Source organism: Schistocerca americana, chromosome 8, assembly GCF_021461395.2.
Source record: "Schistocerca americana isolate TAMUIC-IGC-003095 chromosome 8, iqSchAmer2.1, whole genome shotgun sequence".
Taxonomy (NCBI): Eukaryota; Metazoa; Arthropoda; class Insecta; order Orthoptera; family Acrididae; genus Schistocerca; species Schistocerca americana.
The window spans coordinates 373,045,909-373,059,663 of record NC_060126.1 but is presented as its reverse complement, the minus strand read 5'-3'; the positions used below and the strand labels follow the sequence as shown (position 1 = coordinate 373,059,663).

Below are 13,755 nucleotides of genomic sequence, written 5' to 3'. Positions count from 1 at the left end.
CTGAAGTATGCTCAGAGCTTACGGTGACAGGGGACTGGCGGCGCTTACCAGTCCCCAGCTCAGGAATGGAATGCTGTTCATGAATGCCAGCGCAAGAGGTCGAATCACCAGACTGACATACTGTTCTGCAGCCAGGGTGTATGGTATAACCACAAGAGTGCTCTTGATGTCATACGAAACCGCAATCCAGACTGTGAGCCAAGTTGTAGGTCCAGTGCGTCCATCACGTAGTCAGGTTAGTCGCAGGCCCTCAACTCGCCGCCTTCTAACCAATACACTGCCTTAACTGGCATCTGGGAAGAACCAACATTCAACAGAAAACACAGCACTACAATCTGCCCTCCAATATGATCTGGCTTGGCACCACTGACGTCGCAGATGGCTTTGGTTTGTGGTCAGTGGAATGTACGCTACAGAGCTTCTGCCTCAGAGCTGTCATTGAAGTAACCGATTTGCAACCGTCTGTTGTGTCACGCAAGAGGTCGAATCACCAGACTGACATACTGTTCTGCAGCCAGGGTGTATGGTATAACCACAAGAGTGCTCTTGATGTCATACGAAATCGCAATCCAGACTGTGAGCCAAGTTGTAGGTCCAGTGCGTCCATCACGTAGTCAGGTTAGTCGCAGGCCCTCAACTCGCCACCTTCTAACCAATACACTGCCTTAACTGGCATCTGGGAAGAACCAACATTCAACAGAAAACACAGCACTACAATCTGCCCTCCAATATGATCTGGCTTGGCACCACTGACGTCGCAGATGGCTTTGGTTTGTGGTCAGTGGAATGTACGCTACAGAGCTTCTGCCTCAGAGCTGTCATTGAAGTAACCGATTTGCAACCGTCTGTTGTGTCACTGTGGTGCCAACCATTGCTCATATTGCTGCTGCAGATGCACTACGATGCTCCAGAGCCATACAAAGAATACGTTAGTGTTCCCTCTCGGTAGTGCGACTTGGCCATCCACAGACCTGTTTCCTTGCGACAGTACATTCTCATGACCCCTGCGCCAGCAATCAAGTACACATTCCTGGCAAGTTTTTCTGCAGTCTCGGAGAAGGAATATTTAGCTTCTCGCAGCCCTATTAAATGACCTCTTTCAAATTCAGTGAGGTGTTGATAAGACGTTCTTGAAAAACATCAACTAACCACGTCCAATATCAAAGGTAACTAACGCTCACGAACGTTGTAACGTATATTTAAAACAAATCTGATTTGCATCCCAACTAGCGCCACTCTTACGCGACTGGTGCGAAGTTTTAATAGACATCATCTTCCAGCAGTAGAAACACGCCTACCAAGTTTCGTTTGTGCTGGAGAGCTACTTCTTGGTGATTCAGTTACTTTCTATCAGAGTATATTTCCACACTGTGATTTGTTTCTGGAAATATTGACTCATTAGAAGTACGTGCAACATTCATTCAGAGAACGCTAAGCGGAAATACGATACGCGCTTGATTTACTCGTACACTCCCTCAAGCACTGGACAGGAAGGTGTGCACTGTTCATCAGGTTTCATTTCTAATAGGCTTCCAGCATAACTGAAATAACTGAGTGGTAAACCCCAAGTATTCAAATCCAAGTCGAAAAATTTCCTTGTGGCACACTACTATTCTGTACAGGAGTCCCTCGCAGTAGCTGACAACTTTCTTCTGTGGTGTGTTATTTATTCATGCACTTCCTGTTTTTCGTATTTTATTAATTATTTAATCTTTTGCTCATAAAGCTTCTAATCAGTATTCTCTAAACTGCGTGTTGACTCTTTTCATAGCACGTAGCTGTAGCTCGCATGGTCCCAAGCCATCTGATGAACAAATAAAAAACAAGTAAAATGAAGCTTTTCAGCAACGTTTCTTCCTCATCAGTAGGAGATATCTTCAGGCCAAGTACACGAACATTAAAAGTAATCGTTTGAGATTACCCCCCCCCCCCCCCCCCCCTCCCTACGAAAATTGAGGATCCGTATTTTATATTATTCAATTTCAAACTCTCTTCGTCTAATTAATTGTTTACACATTGTACTGCTTGTTATAATATGGCCAACTTACCAGTTTTTCCGCAGCGACAGTTCCTCATGTGTTCGGCTAACAGATGTTTATACCCTGGGGCGAAACGTTAGTGAGAAGTTTTATACTAGGATCAAGGTTTCTCAACCTACAAGTTCTGGCTAAAATTAACACCGGACGTCTGAGCTATCACAATACACTGCGCAAAAGAATTAAAGGGTCACTTTTTTGAAACCCCGTCATTTCACCCCATTGCGACACAGAAGTGTAAAATTTGGCTCAAAGCTGCCTGAAAACTATCTCTGTAACGATGCAAAAGCGTGGCACCCTTTGACATCAGCCTCAGGTTCGGCGGAGCTTCAAACACCAAGGTGTCGACACACGCGAAGAAAGGTCTAGATAAACCAGAAGTTGACGTCGGATTAATGTTGCTGCATTGGTAACAACATTCACCACCACAATTCTGCCCAACGCAACCGCGAACATGTCACACAATGAAAACGTTGTCACCACCCCCAATTCTCCATATCTCACCCCAACATCTCACCCCTTTTCTTGACGCCTCTGCGAAGTCGGTCAGAACCGCGACATCCATCGATGAAATCATGCGGTTCTCTTGTGGCCGAGGAAAACATTTCAGACGCATCGTCACTCAGAATCGACAAGAAGGGGCCTAAGGAGGTGGTGTATAAATGGTGTCAATGAAAACACCCCTTCCATTGGCGAGTCGATTCCCATACATTTCAAGATCTAGAACGTTCTTCACAGCCTATCAGACTGCCGAAACCCCCGGTAGGATTCATTTCTTCTCTAACAACATCATGGTCTTGCCACCCCTTTGAACATGAGTAACGTAGAAGTAGATATCCTCGGAGTAGTGAAGCAACAGTATAAAGAGCGATGCGTGAAGGATACAACCACTACCACCGTCATACCTTAGCAAAAGATCTTGCTGAAAACCCAAGGAAATTCTGGTCTTACGTAAAATCGGTATGCGGGTCGAAGGCTTCCATCCAACGGAAGACAGCAAAACGAAACCTGAAATTTTAAATTTAGCATTTGAGATATATTCACGCAGGAGGATCGTACAGTCATACCGCCGTTTGAGTCTCATACAGATTCCCGTATGGAGGACATAGTGATAGACATCCCTGGGGTTGTGAAGCAGCTGAATGGGTTGAAAATAAATAAATCACCAGGTCCTGATGGGATTCCAATGCGGTTTTACGGAGAGTACTCTACTGCATTGGCTCCTTACTTAGCTTGCATTTATCGCGAATCTCTTGCCCAACGTAAAGTCCCGAGCGACTGGAAAAAAGCGCAGGTGACGCCTGTTTATAAGAAGGGTAGAAGGACGGATCCTCAAAATTACAGACCAATAGCGCTTGACGTCGATTAAAAATTTGGTTGTAACATTGCAGAGCGATATGAAGTGGGATAAGCATGTAATGGCAGTTGTGGGGAAGACAGACAGTCGCCTTCAGTTCATTGGTAGAATTTTGGGAAGATGTGGTTCATCTGTAAAGGAGACAGCTTATAAAACACTAATACGACCTATTCTTGAGTACTGCTCGAGCGTTTGGGATCCCTATCAGGTCGGATTGAGGGAGGACATAGAAGCAATTCAGAGGCGGGTTGCTAGATATGTTACTGGTAGGTTTGATCATCACGCGAGTGTTACGGAAATGCTTCAGTAGCTCGGGTGGGAGTCTCTGGAGGAAAGAAGGCGTTCTTTTCGTGAATCGCTACAGAGGAAATTTAGAGAACCAGCATTTGAGGCTGAATGCAGTACAATTTTACTGCCGCCAACTTATATATCGCGGAAAGACCACAAAGGTAAGATAAGAGAGATTAGGGCTCGTACAGAGGCATATACGCAGTCATTTTTCCCTCGTTCTGTTAGGGAGTGGAACAGGAAGAGAAGATGCTAGCTGTGGTACGAGGTACCCACCGCCACGCACCGTATGGTGGATTGCGGAGTATGTATGTAGTTGTAGAACTTAAATCACTTAATAAAAATGATAGGTTCCTTTCAGAGTACGCTGATGCAAAGCTCCATCCTTAACAGTCATATACAACCGCTCGCTCGACGAAAGATCTGTACCCAAAGAACGGAAAGTTGCACAGGTCACACCAGTATTCAAGAAAGCTAGTAGGAGTAATACACTAAACTACAAGCCCATATCATTAACGTCGATGTGCAGCAGAATTTTGGAACATATACTGTGTTCGAACATTTGAGTTACCTCTAAGATAACTGACTATTGGCCGGCCGCGGTGGTCTCGCGGTTCTAGGCGCTCAGTCCGGAACCGCGCGACTTCTACGGTCGCAGGTTCGAATCCTGCCTCGGGCACGGATGTGTGTGCTGTCCTTAGGTTAGTTAGGTTTAAGTAGTTCTAAGTTCTAGGGGACTGATGACCACAGATGTTAAGTCTCATAGTGCTCAGAGCCATTTGAACCATAACTGACTATTGACACACAGTCAACATGGATTTAGAAAACATCGTTCTTGTTAAACACAACAAGATCTTTACTCGCATGAAGTGTTAAGTGCAATTGACAAGGGATTTCAGATTGATTCCGTATTTTTGGATTTCCGGAAGGCTTTTGACACTGCACCACACAAGCGGCTTGTAGTGAAATTACGTGCTAATTGAATATCGTCTCAGTTATGTGGCTAGATTCGTGATTTCCTATCAGAGACGTCACAGTTCGTAGTAATTGACGGAAAGTCATCGAGTACAACAGAAGTGATTTCTGGCGTTTGGTGTTCCTTATCTTCTATGTAAACGATGTGGGAGACTACCTGAGCAACCGCCTTAGGTTCCTTGCAAATGACGCTGTCGTTTATCGAGTAGCAAAGTCATCAGAAGATCAAAACAAATCGCAAAACGATTTAGAAAAGATATCTGTACCGTGCGAAAATTGCCAACTAACCCTTAATAACGAAAAGTGTAAGGTCATCCACCTGAGTGCTAAAAGGAATCCCCTAAAATTCGGTTACACAATAAATCAGTCAAAACTAAAGGCCGTAAATTCAACTAAGTACCTAGGAATTACAATTACGAACCATTTAAATTGGAAGGAACACATAAAAATGTTGTGGGGAAGGCTAACCAAAGACAGCGTTTTATTGATAGGACACTTAGAAAATGTAACAGATCTATTAAGGAGACTGCCTACAGTACGCTTATCCGCCCTCTTTTAGAATACTGCTGCGCGGTGTGGGATCTTTACCAGAGAGGACTGACGGATTACAGTGAAAAATATATATGCTAAGATGGTATCTGTTCTTTCGGACATGTCCATGCCCGAGGCAGGATTCGAACCTGCGACCGTAGCGGTCACGCGATTCCGGACTGTAGCGCCTAGAACCGCTCGGCCACTCCGGCCGATGGATCCCTGCAGTCGCGCTGTCCTCTGTGTCCTCGCTGGCTCAGATGGATACAGCGTCTGCCATGTAAGCAGGAGATCCCGAGTTCGAATCCTGGTCGGGGGACATATCCGAAAGACATGTCCGAAAGAACAGATACCATCTTAGTACATATATAGTTAAGGCTCACCGGTCACTTGACCATCTTCTTCTTCTGTGCGAATGCACAAACAGTGTCCGAACTCTTACGGGAATCGGCTATGAATGTAGTGCGGAACAATACGTTGAGAATGTGGGTTTCGCGGGAGGCGTGCCAGAGATAAATCCCTGCAGTCAAATGGCTCTGAGCACTATGGGACTTAACTTCTAAGGTCATCAGTCCCCTAGAACTTAGAACTACTTCAACCTAACTAACCTAAGGACATCACACACATCCATGCCCGAGGCAGGATTCGAACCTGCGACCGTAGCGGTCACGCGATTCCGGACTGTAGCGCCTAGAACCGCTCGGCCACTCCGGCCGACGGATCCCTACAGTCGCGCTGTCCTCTGTGTCCTCACTGGCTCAGATGGATAGAGCGTCTGCCATGTAAGCAGGAGATCCCGGGTTCGAATCCTGGTCGGGGCACACATTTTCATCTGTCCCCGTTGACGTATGTCAACGCCTGTAAACAGCTAAGGGTGTTCATTTCATTGTAATTACATCGAAAAAGTTCAATGAAGGGCAGCATGTTTTGTATCGTCGCGAAATAGGGGAGATAGTGTCACTGAAATAATACAGGATTTGGGGTGGACATCATTAAAACAAAGGCGTTTTTCGTTGCGGCGGAATCTTCTCACGAAATTTCAATCACCAACATTCTCCTCCGAATGCGAAAATATTTTGTTCACACCGACCTACGTAGAGAGAAACGATCAGTATGATAAAATAAGAGAAATCAGAACTTGTGCGGGAAGATATAGGTGTCCGTTCTTTCTGCTCGCTATAAGAGATTTGAATAATAGAGAACTGTGAAGGTGGTTCGCTGAATCCTCTGCCAGGCACTTAAATGTGATTTGCAGAGTATCCATGTAGATGTAGATGTAGATGCATAACGTAATCTGGTCCCTTTGGAGTGCATCGCAAGGGCAATTTTTGCTCTGGTATATACAGTGGAACTACTACGGACCGCTCAATACCATTCGATGAAATCGGAATGTGGTCTGACGCATCAAAGAAAGTTTGTGCTTTTTCAGCTCTCCTGTTTCGCACCCTTTTCTGTCGTCCTAACACATGCATGAGTAAAATGGCCGAGTATCACTCTAAGACCCCTAATTCGGCAATGCTCTCGGTGCTACTTACGCTCCTTTGTTGGACACTTTAAAAACTTACCTGTACAGATAGAACCTGTGACCGATCCTAGGCGTCTACGGACAGGATACCATTTCGGCACCCAACAACTGAGTGACGCTTCATTGCTGCCCTAGAGCCTGCTTGCAGGCATATGGAATCTGAGGTGTGCTGGTAGAGTCGCCCGAATGAAGATGCTTACGAATCAGTCAAGGGTTGTCTCTGTACAGGTAAATTTTTACACTGCTTAACAACGGTACGTGAATGGCATCGAGGGTGTCACCGAACTGAGGCATCTTACAGGGAGCCTCTGTCATTTCATTCATGCACGAGTCAATGTTGCAGCGTCCCAGTCATCATACACAGGACGATGCGAAACAGTATGGCTGAGAAGTGTAAACACCCTTCGCTGCTTCGGATCACGTTCAAATCACATTGAATGGTTTTGAATCCCCCCTAGTTTACCAGAGAAAAAAACTGTGGTTGCGCTATACTCCAAACGGGTCAGATCACGTTCTCTGCCGTTTCAGCACCACTACGTCCTTAGAGAAGAGCTGTTCTCTTGTACATCAGACTGCAAACTATCATTTCCGATCGGGAAATGCATGTAAATGAAGTCCCAAAGGGATGATGTGGTTTTATTGACTCCCGTTGTGCAACCTCCTGAAGCCTTTTCATGTCGATTCTGACCGGTGGTGTGTTTAAAATGTTTTCCTCGTCCACGAGTACGAAAACCGCGTAATTTCAACGTCGGGTGTCGCAGTTGTGACTTCCATCGCAGAAGCGCCAAGCGATGGTGTGAGATGTGGATAAGGAGGAAGGGAGGAGGAGGAGTACACCTTCCCATTGTGTGACATGTTCACGGTGACGCAGGGCAGAATTGTGAAAATTTGTTGTCAATGTGACATCATTAACGCACCTTACGTCTCATATGAACTTCTGGGTTCTGGTATTTTTTTCTTTTGTGTAGACCACCTTAGTGTTCAAAGAATCGTCGAGCCCGAGGCTGACGCCGTAGGGCGCCATGCTTTTGCACCATTACAGGGGTTGGCTGTAGGCATCTCTGACCCAAATTTCACACTATACGACACAGTGGGTAAAAAAATGACGTGGTTTCAAAAAGTGACCCTTTAATTCTTTTCCTCAGTGTATTACGAAAACAAATTATTATTCAACAATATTATGAAAAGGAAAGTTGCTGCTCACCATATAGCGGAGATGCTGAGTCGCAGATAGGCACAACATAAAGACTCTCACAATTAAAGTTTTCGGCCATTAAGGACTCCGTCAACAATAGGTGCCAGACACGCACCCACACCCACCCATCCCCCCCCTCCGCCCCCCCCCCCCCCACACACACACACACACTCACGCAAACTCAACTCAGAGGACTGCAGTCGTGTATGTGTGTCTGACATCAATTGTTGAAGAAGGCCTTAATGGCCGAAAGCTTTGATTGTGAGATTCTTTATGTTGTGCCTATCTGCGACTCAGCAAAATGGTTCAAATGGCTCTGAGCACTATGGGACTTAACATCTGTGGTCATCAGTCCCCTAGAACTTAGAACTACTTGAACCTAACTAACCTAAGGACATCACACACATCCATGCCCGAGGCAGGATTCGAACCTGCGACCGTAGCAGTCGCGCGGTTCCGGACTGCGCGCCTAGAACCGCTAGACCACCGCGGCCGGCTGCGACTCAGCATCTCCGCTATATGGTGAGCAGCAACTTTCCTTTTTATAATGTTGTTACATTCCATCCTGGATTTTTCATAGTTTGAAATTATTATTTAAAATATTCTTCATCAGTATTTCAGCCTCTGCTGCTTCCATAATTGTTACCGAAAATTAATTAAACATGTTGTACTGGACTGCGTGAGGCTTTGTTAATGTAAAATGTAACACACGCGTGAAACTAATATTAACTGCATTTTTTAAATTTTGTGTCCGATTTCGTAAGCATCCAAACTCATTGCTGATTAGTTCCTTACACAAAGTTCATTTCCAAAGCATTACTTGTGTCTTATTCGTATGAACAGTCGTGCAGTAATTTAACAGAATAGTTATGAACAGCTCATATTTACTGCATACATTTTATGCATTTTGCCATATAAACTGCTCTGCGCCCTATCAAATCTTAACTGTTGTATTGCATTGCTCACGAATCTACAAACAAAATAAAAACAGTTTAGGCAATACTGAAATATTTTGGAGAATTTTCTGAACCATTTGAGATCAGAAGAGGGATTAGGTCAGGGGATGGATTATCGACATTATTTGTCAGTTTAGATTTGGAGAAATTTATCAGGAAATGGTAAAATGAAACTAAAGGCAGAAATATTTACAGAAGCCTCCAAAATTAAATTCGCCTTTGTTGTCTATTGTTTCCTGTCAACTTTACTGTCATCTCCAATTACAGACCAGAAGCAATCCAATCTGTGGAGAAACTTAATGAAACAGCGGAAAAAATTGGTTCCAAGTTTCATAGGAGAAGACGCACCACACTGAAGGGATCAGAACGAGATTCAACAATCAGATTTTATCACCGAATTCGACACAATTACCCAGGCAGAGAAATTTAAGTATCCAGGAGTAGCTATCGAACCAGCTGGGATAAATCGGGAAGCTAAGAAAGAAATAATTACAAGTCTACAAAAACTCATTTGGCTCAGATACGACAAACGTGGGTATTCCATAAATTAATTGTAGTGTTGTATACACCTTTTGCTACAAAATTCTATTTTGCTTAAATGAAGCCGGACAACTGCAATTACGACTCGTGCCCTGATGGTTTCGTACAAACTTGATTATGTATGAAGATAACAGTAGTAATTTATGTGCATCTAACTGACCTGGTGCAATTCTTTTTAACTGGACGCCAGTCAGGCGACATGTGTTTTCCTAACCCACCCCAGTTATAAAACCGGGAAAAGGGGACCCACAGTTTAACGTCGAATCGGAACTAAGTGTGGTTTCTGGCAACCCTTCACATCGTTTAGAGGTGAAGGCTAGTCTACAACGAAAATCGAAGAAAACGAAACCGTGGTACGACCGAGATCCGATCCTGCGACCTCATGGTATCCAGGTACGCAATTCACCGCTAGACCACCAAACCCAAGATATGTGTAAATAGTTCATCTATAGATTTTGTGAGTGAGTTAGCGAGCATCAAATTATGTGACAAATATGGCTGTATCTTTTGATTGCACTGACCTTTTGCTTAAACTTTTCATACCGCCAACATGTTACATCTAACCGTTCCTGGGAAAAACGGGTCTTAAACGGTCGGACAGACAGACGGACAACAAAGTTATCCTATAACGGTTCAGTTTTTACTGACTGAGGGCCTGAACCTTAAAAATGAACGAGTGAAAGTCGTACCTCGATTTCCCGTAGAAAAAGGCACCAGGAAATAAACGGAATCAAATACACGTCGAAGATATGTTACGAGTCAATCAGTTAGTGTTCCCTCCAGGTCTGGAGAGTCGCCGATACACGAAGTGAAACGGGAGGTCTCACTCTCGAATCTGGTAACCGAATACGCGACATCGGTTCTCGCGAATAAATAACATTTAAGAATTTCTCGGTACCTAGGAATACCCAACACCGAGCTATTGTGCCAACAGCCTTGCCTCGTTGGATACACCGGTTCCCGTCAGATCACCGAAGTTAAGCAATATCGGACGTGATAGGTACTTGGATGGGTGACCGTGTTAGAACTCCACGCGCTGTTAACATCTTTCCCTTCAGCATTCCGGCAAAGGGAAGGAGGGGTTATGGCATAATGTTCCCGATTATCAGACTCTGTGCCAAAATCCTGAACTAAATTCCAAGCCTCTCCTCAGCGTCTCATGAAATAAGATTGTGTGACACTGTTGACGGCAATCCAACAGTCGCATGGGGGCGTTAAGTTGGGTGGCCCTCTGGTTGCTATTAGGGAAGAGTAGCCTATGAGCCGGCACCGGGTTTCACACTCTCCCTTCTCCCTTTACCATCATCCAACACAAATACAATGGAAAAAAGATCACGACACCAGGTAAGAGTTGTGCGACATAAACGAAAGTTGGTAGGCATGTTTTTACGTCTGAATGACGATGTCTACTGAAATTTCGTGCCAGTCGCGTAAAGTGTCGCTAGCAGCATATCAGGTGAGTTGATATTAGTCAAGAATGCGTTTAAGGTGAGAAATACCCCTTAATCAACAGCTCACTGAGTTTCAACGAGGTCGGGTAACAGGGCTACGATTAGCTGGATGTTCCTTCTGCGATATTGCAGACACACTTGGCAGGAATGTAGCCACTGTACGTGATTGCTGGCAGTGGTGGTCACGAGAATATACGGTCACAAGAAGACCGGGCCCCGGACGGCCATATGTCACTACCGAGTGGTAGACTATCGTGCAGTATGAGCAGCGGTTGGAACAACAGACACACAATCAACTGCTATTAGTCGGTTACGTCAACGACAGCTTCGAACCTGGCGCTGTGTAGGATGCGTTCCACTGGTTCCAAACCACCGCCATTTGCAACTTCAGTAGTGTCAAGCTCATTGGAAGCCACGGTGAAGGACTGTTGTGTTTTCAATAAGAGCTGGTTCTGGCTCGGTGCCAGTGATGGCCGTATGTTGGTTAGAAGGAGGCCACTTGGGATCCTGCAACTAACGTGGCTGTGTGCTAAACACAGCCGGATGGGGTGGCCGAGCGGTTCTAGGCGCTACAGTCTGGAACCGCGCGACCGCTGCGGTCGCAGATTCGAATCCTGCCTCGGGCATGGGTGTGGGTGATGTCCTTAGGTTAGTTAGGTTTAAGTAGTTCTAAGTTCTAGGGGACTGATGACCTCAGAAGTCAAGTCCCATAGTGCTCAGAGCCATTTGAACCATTTTTTTTTCCTAAACATACTGGACCTCCCTCTGGTTTTTTGGTCTGGAGTGCGATTTCGTAGACAGCAGGAGCACTCTTGTGGCTATCCCACACACCCTGACTGCAGATATGTACGTCACTTTGGTGATTCGACCTGTTGTGTTCCCATTCATGAACAGCATTCCAACAGGAAACCGCTCGCCCACATACCTCTGTTGAAACGCAACATATTCTACAGAGTGTTGACATGTTGCCTTGACCTGCTCGGTCACCACATCTGTCATATGGGTCATCACTGAACGACAACTCCAGCGTCATCCACAAACAGCATTGATCGCCTCTGTATTGACCAACCAAATACATCAAACTCCAGCCCACAAACTGACATATTGCACCTGTACGACACTATGCATACAAGGCTTCATGCTTACACTCATTATTCTGGAAGTTACACTGCTTATTAATATACCAGCATTTCACATTTACAATGGCTTATCTCCCACGTATATTAACCTCTGATCTTGCAATGTTAATCACGTAACTGTGTTACAACTAGACTAATGTAATGCATTGCGAATACATAGAACGAAGGATCCTTTATTGTATGATTATATGATAGCGGAACAAACACTGGTTGAAGTTACCTTTGTAAAATATCTGGGAGTATGCGTGCGGAACGATTTGAAGTGGAATGATCATATAAAATTTATTGTTGGTAAGGCGGGTGCCATGTTGAGATTCATTGCTAGAGTCCTTAGAAAATGTAGTCCATCAACAAAGGAGGTGGCTTACAAAACACTCGTTCGGCCAATACTTGAGTATTTCTCATCAGTGTGGGATCTGTACCAGGTCGGGTTGACAGAGGAGATAGAGAAGATCCAAAGAAGAGCGGCGCGTTTCGTCACAGGGTTATTTGGTAAGCGTGATAGCGTTACGGAGATGTTTGGCAAACTCAAGTGGCAGACTCTGCAAGAGAGGCGCTCTGCATCGCGGTGTAGCTTGCTGTCCAGGTTTCGAGAGGGTGCGTTTCTGGGAGGAGGAGGAGGAGATTAGTGTTTAACGTCCCGTCGACAACGAGGTCATTAGAGACGGAGCGCAAGCTCGGGGGAGGGAAGGATGGGGAAGGAAATCGGCCGTGCCCTTTCAAAGGAACCATCCCGGCATTTGCCTGAAGCGATTTAGGGAAATCACGGAAAACCTAAATCAGGATGGCCGGAGACGGGATTGAACCGTCGTCCTCCCGAATGCGAGTCCAGTGTGCTAACCACTGCGCCACCTCGCTCGGTGGTGCGTTTCTGGATGAGGTATCGAATATATTGCTTCCCCCTACTTATACCTTCCGAGGACAACACGAATGTAAAATTAGAGAGATTCGAGTGCACACGGAGGCTTTCCGGCAGTCGTTCTTCCCGCGAACCATACGTGACTGCAACAGGAAAGGGAGGTAATGACAGTGGCACGTAAAGTGCCCTCCGCCACACATCGTTGGGTGGCTTGCGGAGTATAAATGTAGACGTAGATGTAGATTAGAATGTATTCCCTAAATTTCATTACTACACATTAATTATTTTTTTGTGCTGCGATTTTTTCCCGTCAGTGTAAAACACCGTACTACACACACAAACACACACACACACACACACATACACACATTATAGTCATGAAAAAGAATCACACACACTTAACATAAAATTCTCACTTCGCGAAGGAGAGGTGCCAGTGGCGCGAAGGACAGGAAGGACCTTTGAGATAGGTTTGCTGAAACCTGCCCTTCGGGTTCTCGCAGCCAAGCATGCCAGACGACTGTATTTTTAACAGAGGTAGTTGATAGTGAAAGGACAGTACCTGCTGGGCGAGGCGTGTGCGCAGGGTGTCCGCCGCAGCAGCAAGGCGCAGGCAGCCAGCAGCAACAAGCGTGGACAACAGCACAGCATGGCGAGGACTCACTGAGTGACGCAAGAGGCAGACGCCGCCAGTAGTACAGTCTGCCGGCGAAATGGGCTCCGGGCTCCCGAGTCCCCACTCTCCATACTTCTCCACTACGTCACAAGCACACGTCGAGGCCGTGGTGCGTACCTCACAGCACGGCACACTGCAGGTGTTACGAGAGGCAGCAGCCGTCTCTGGAGGGGAGCGGGCAACTATTTCAGACGAGTTTAACAATTTTTGACTACGGGTTTGCATGA

At 45.6% G+C, this 13,755-nt stretch overlaps 1 protein-coding gene and 1 pseudogene across 1 annotated transcript in view; one reads left to right on the top strand and one right to left on the bottom strand.

Annotated features, from left to right (window-relative positions):
• LOC124545175 overlaps positions 1-13,544 on the bottom strand; it is a 102,765-nt gene extending 89,221 nt beyond the window's left edge. Inside the window, exon 1 of the mRNA XM_047124014.1 lies at positions 13,415-13,544. Coding sequence (XP_046979970.1) covers positions 13,415-13,503 — 89 coding nt within the window. The 5' untranslated portion in view covers positions 13,504-13,544. The remainder of the gene's footprint in view (positions 1-13,414) is intronic.
• On the top strand, positions 10,330-10,448 carry LOC124546064 (annotated as a pseudogene).
• Positions 13,545-13,755: the final 211 nt, after the last annotated feature.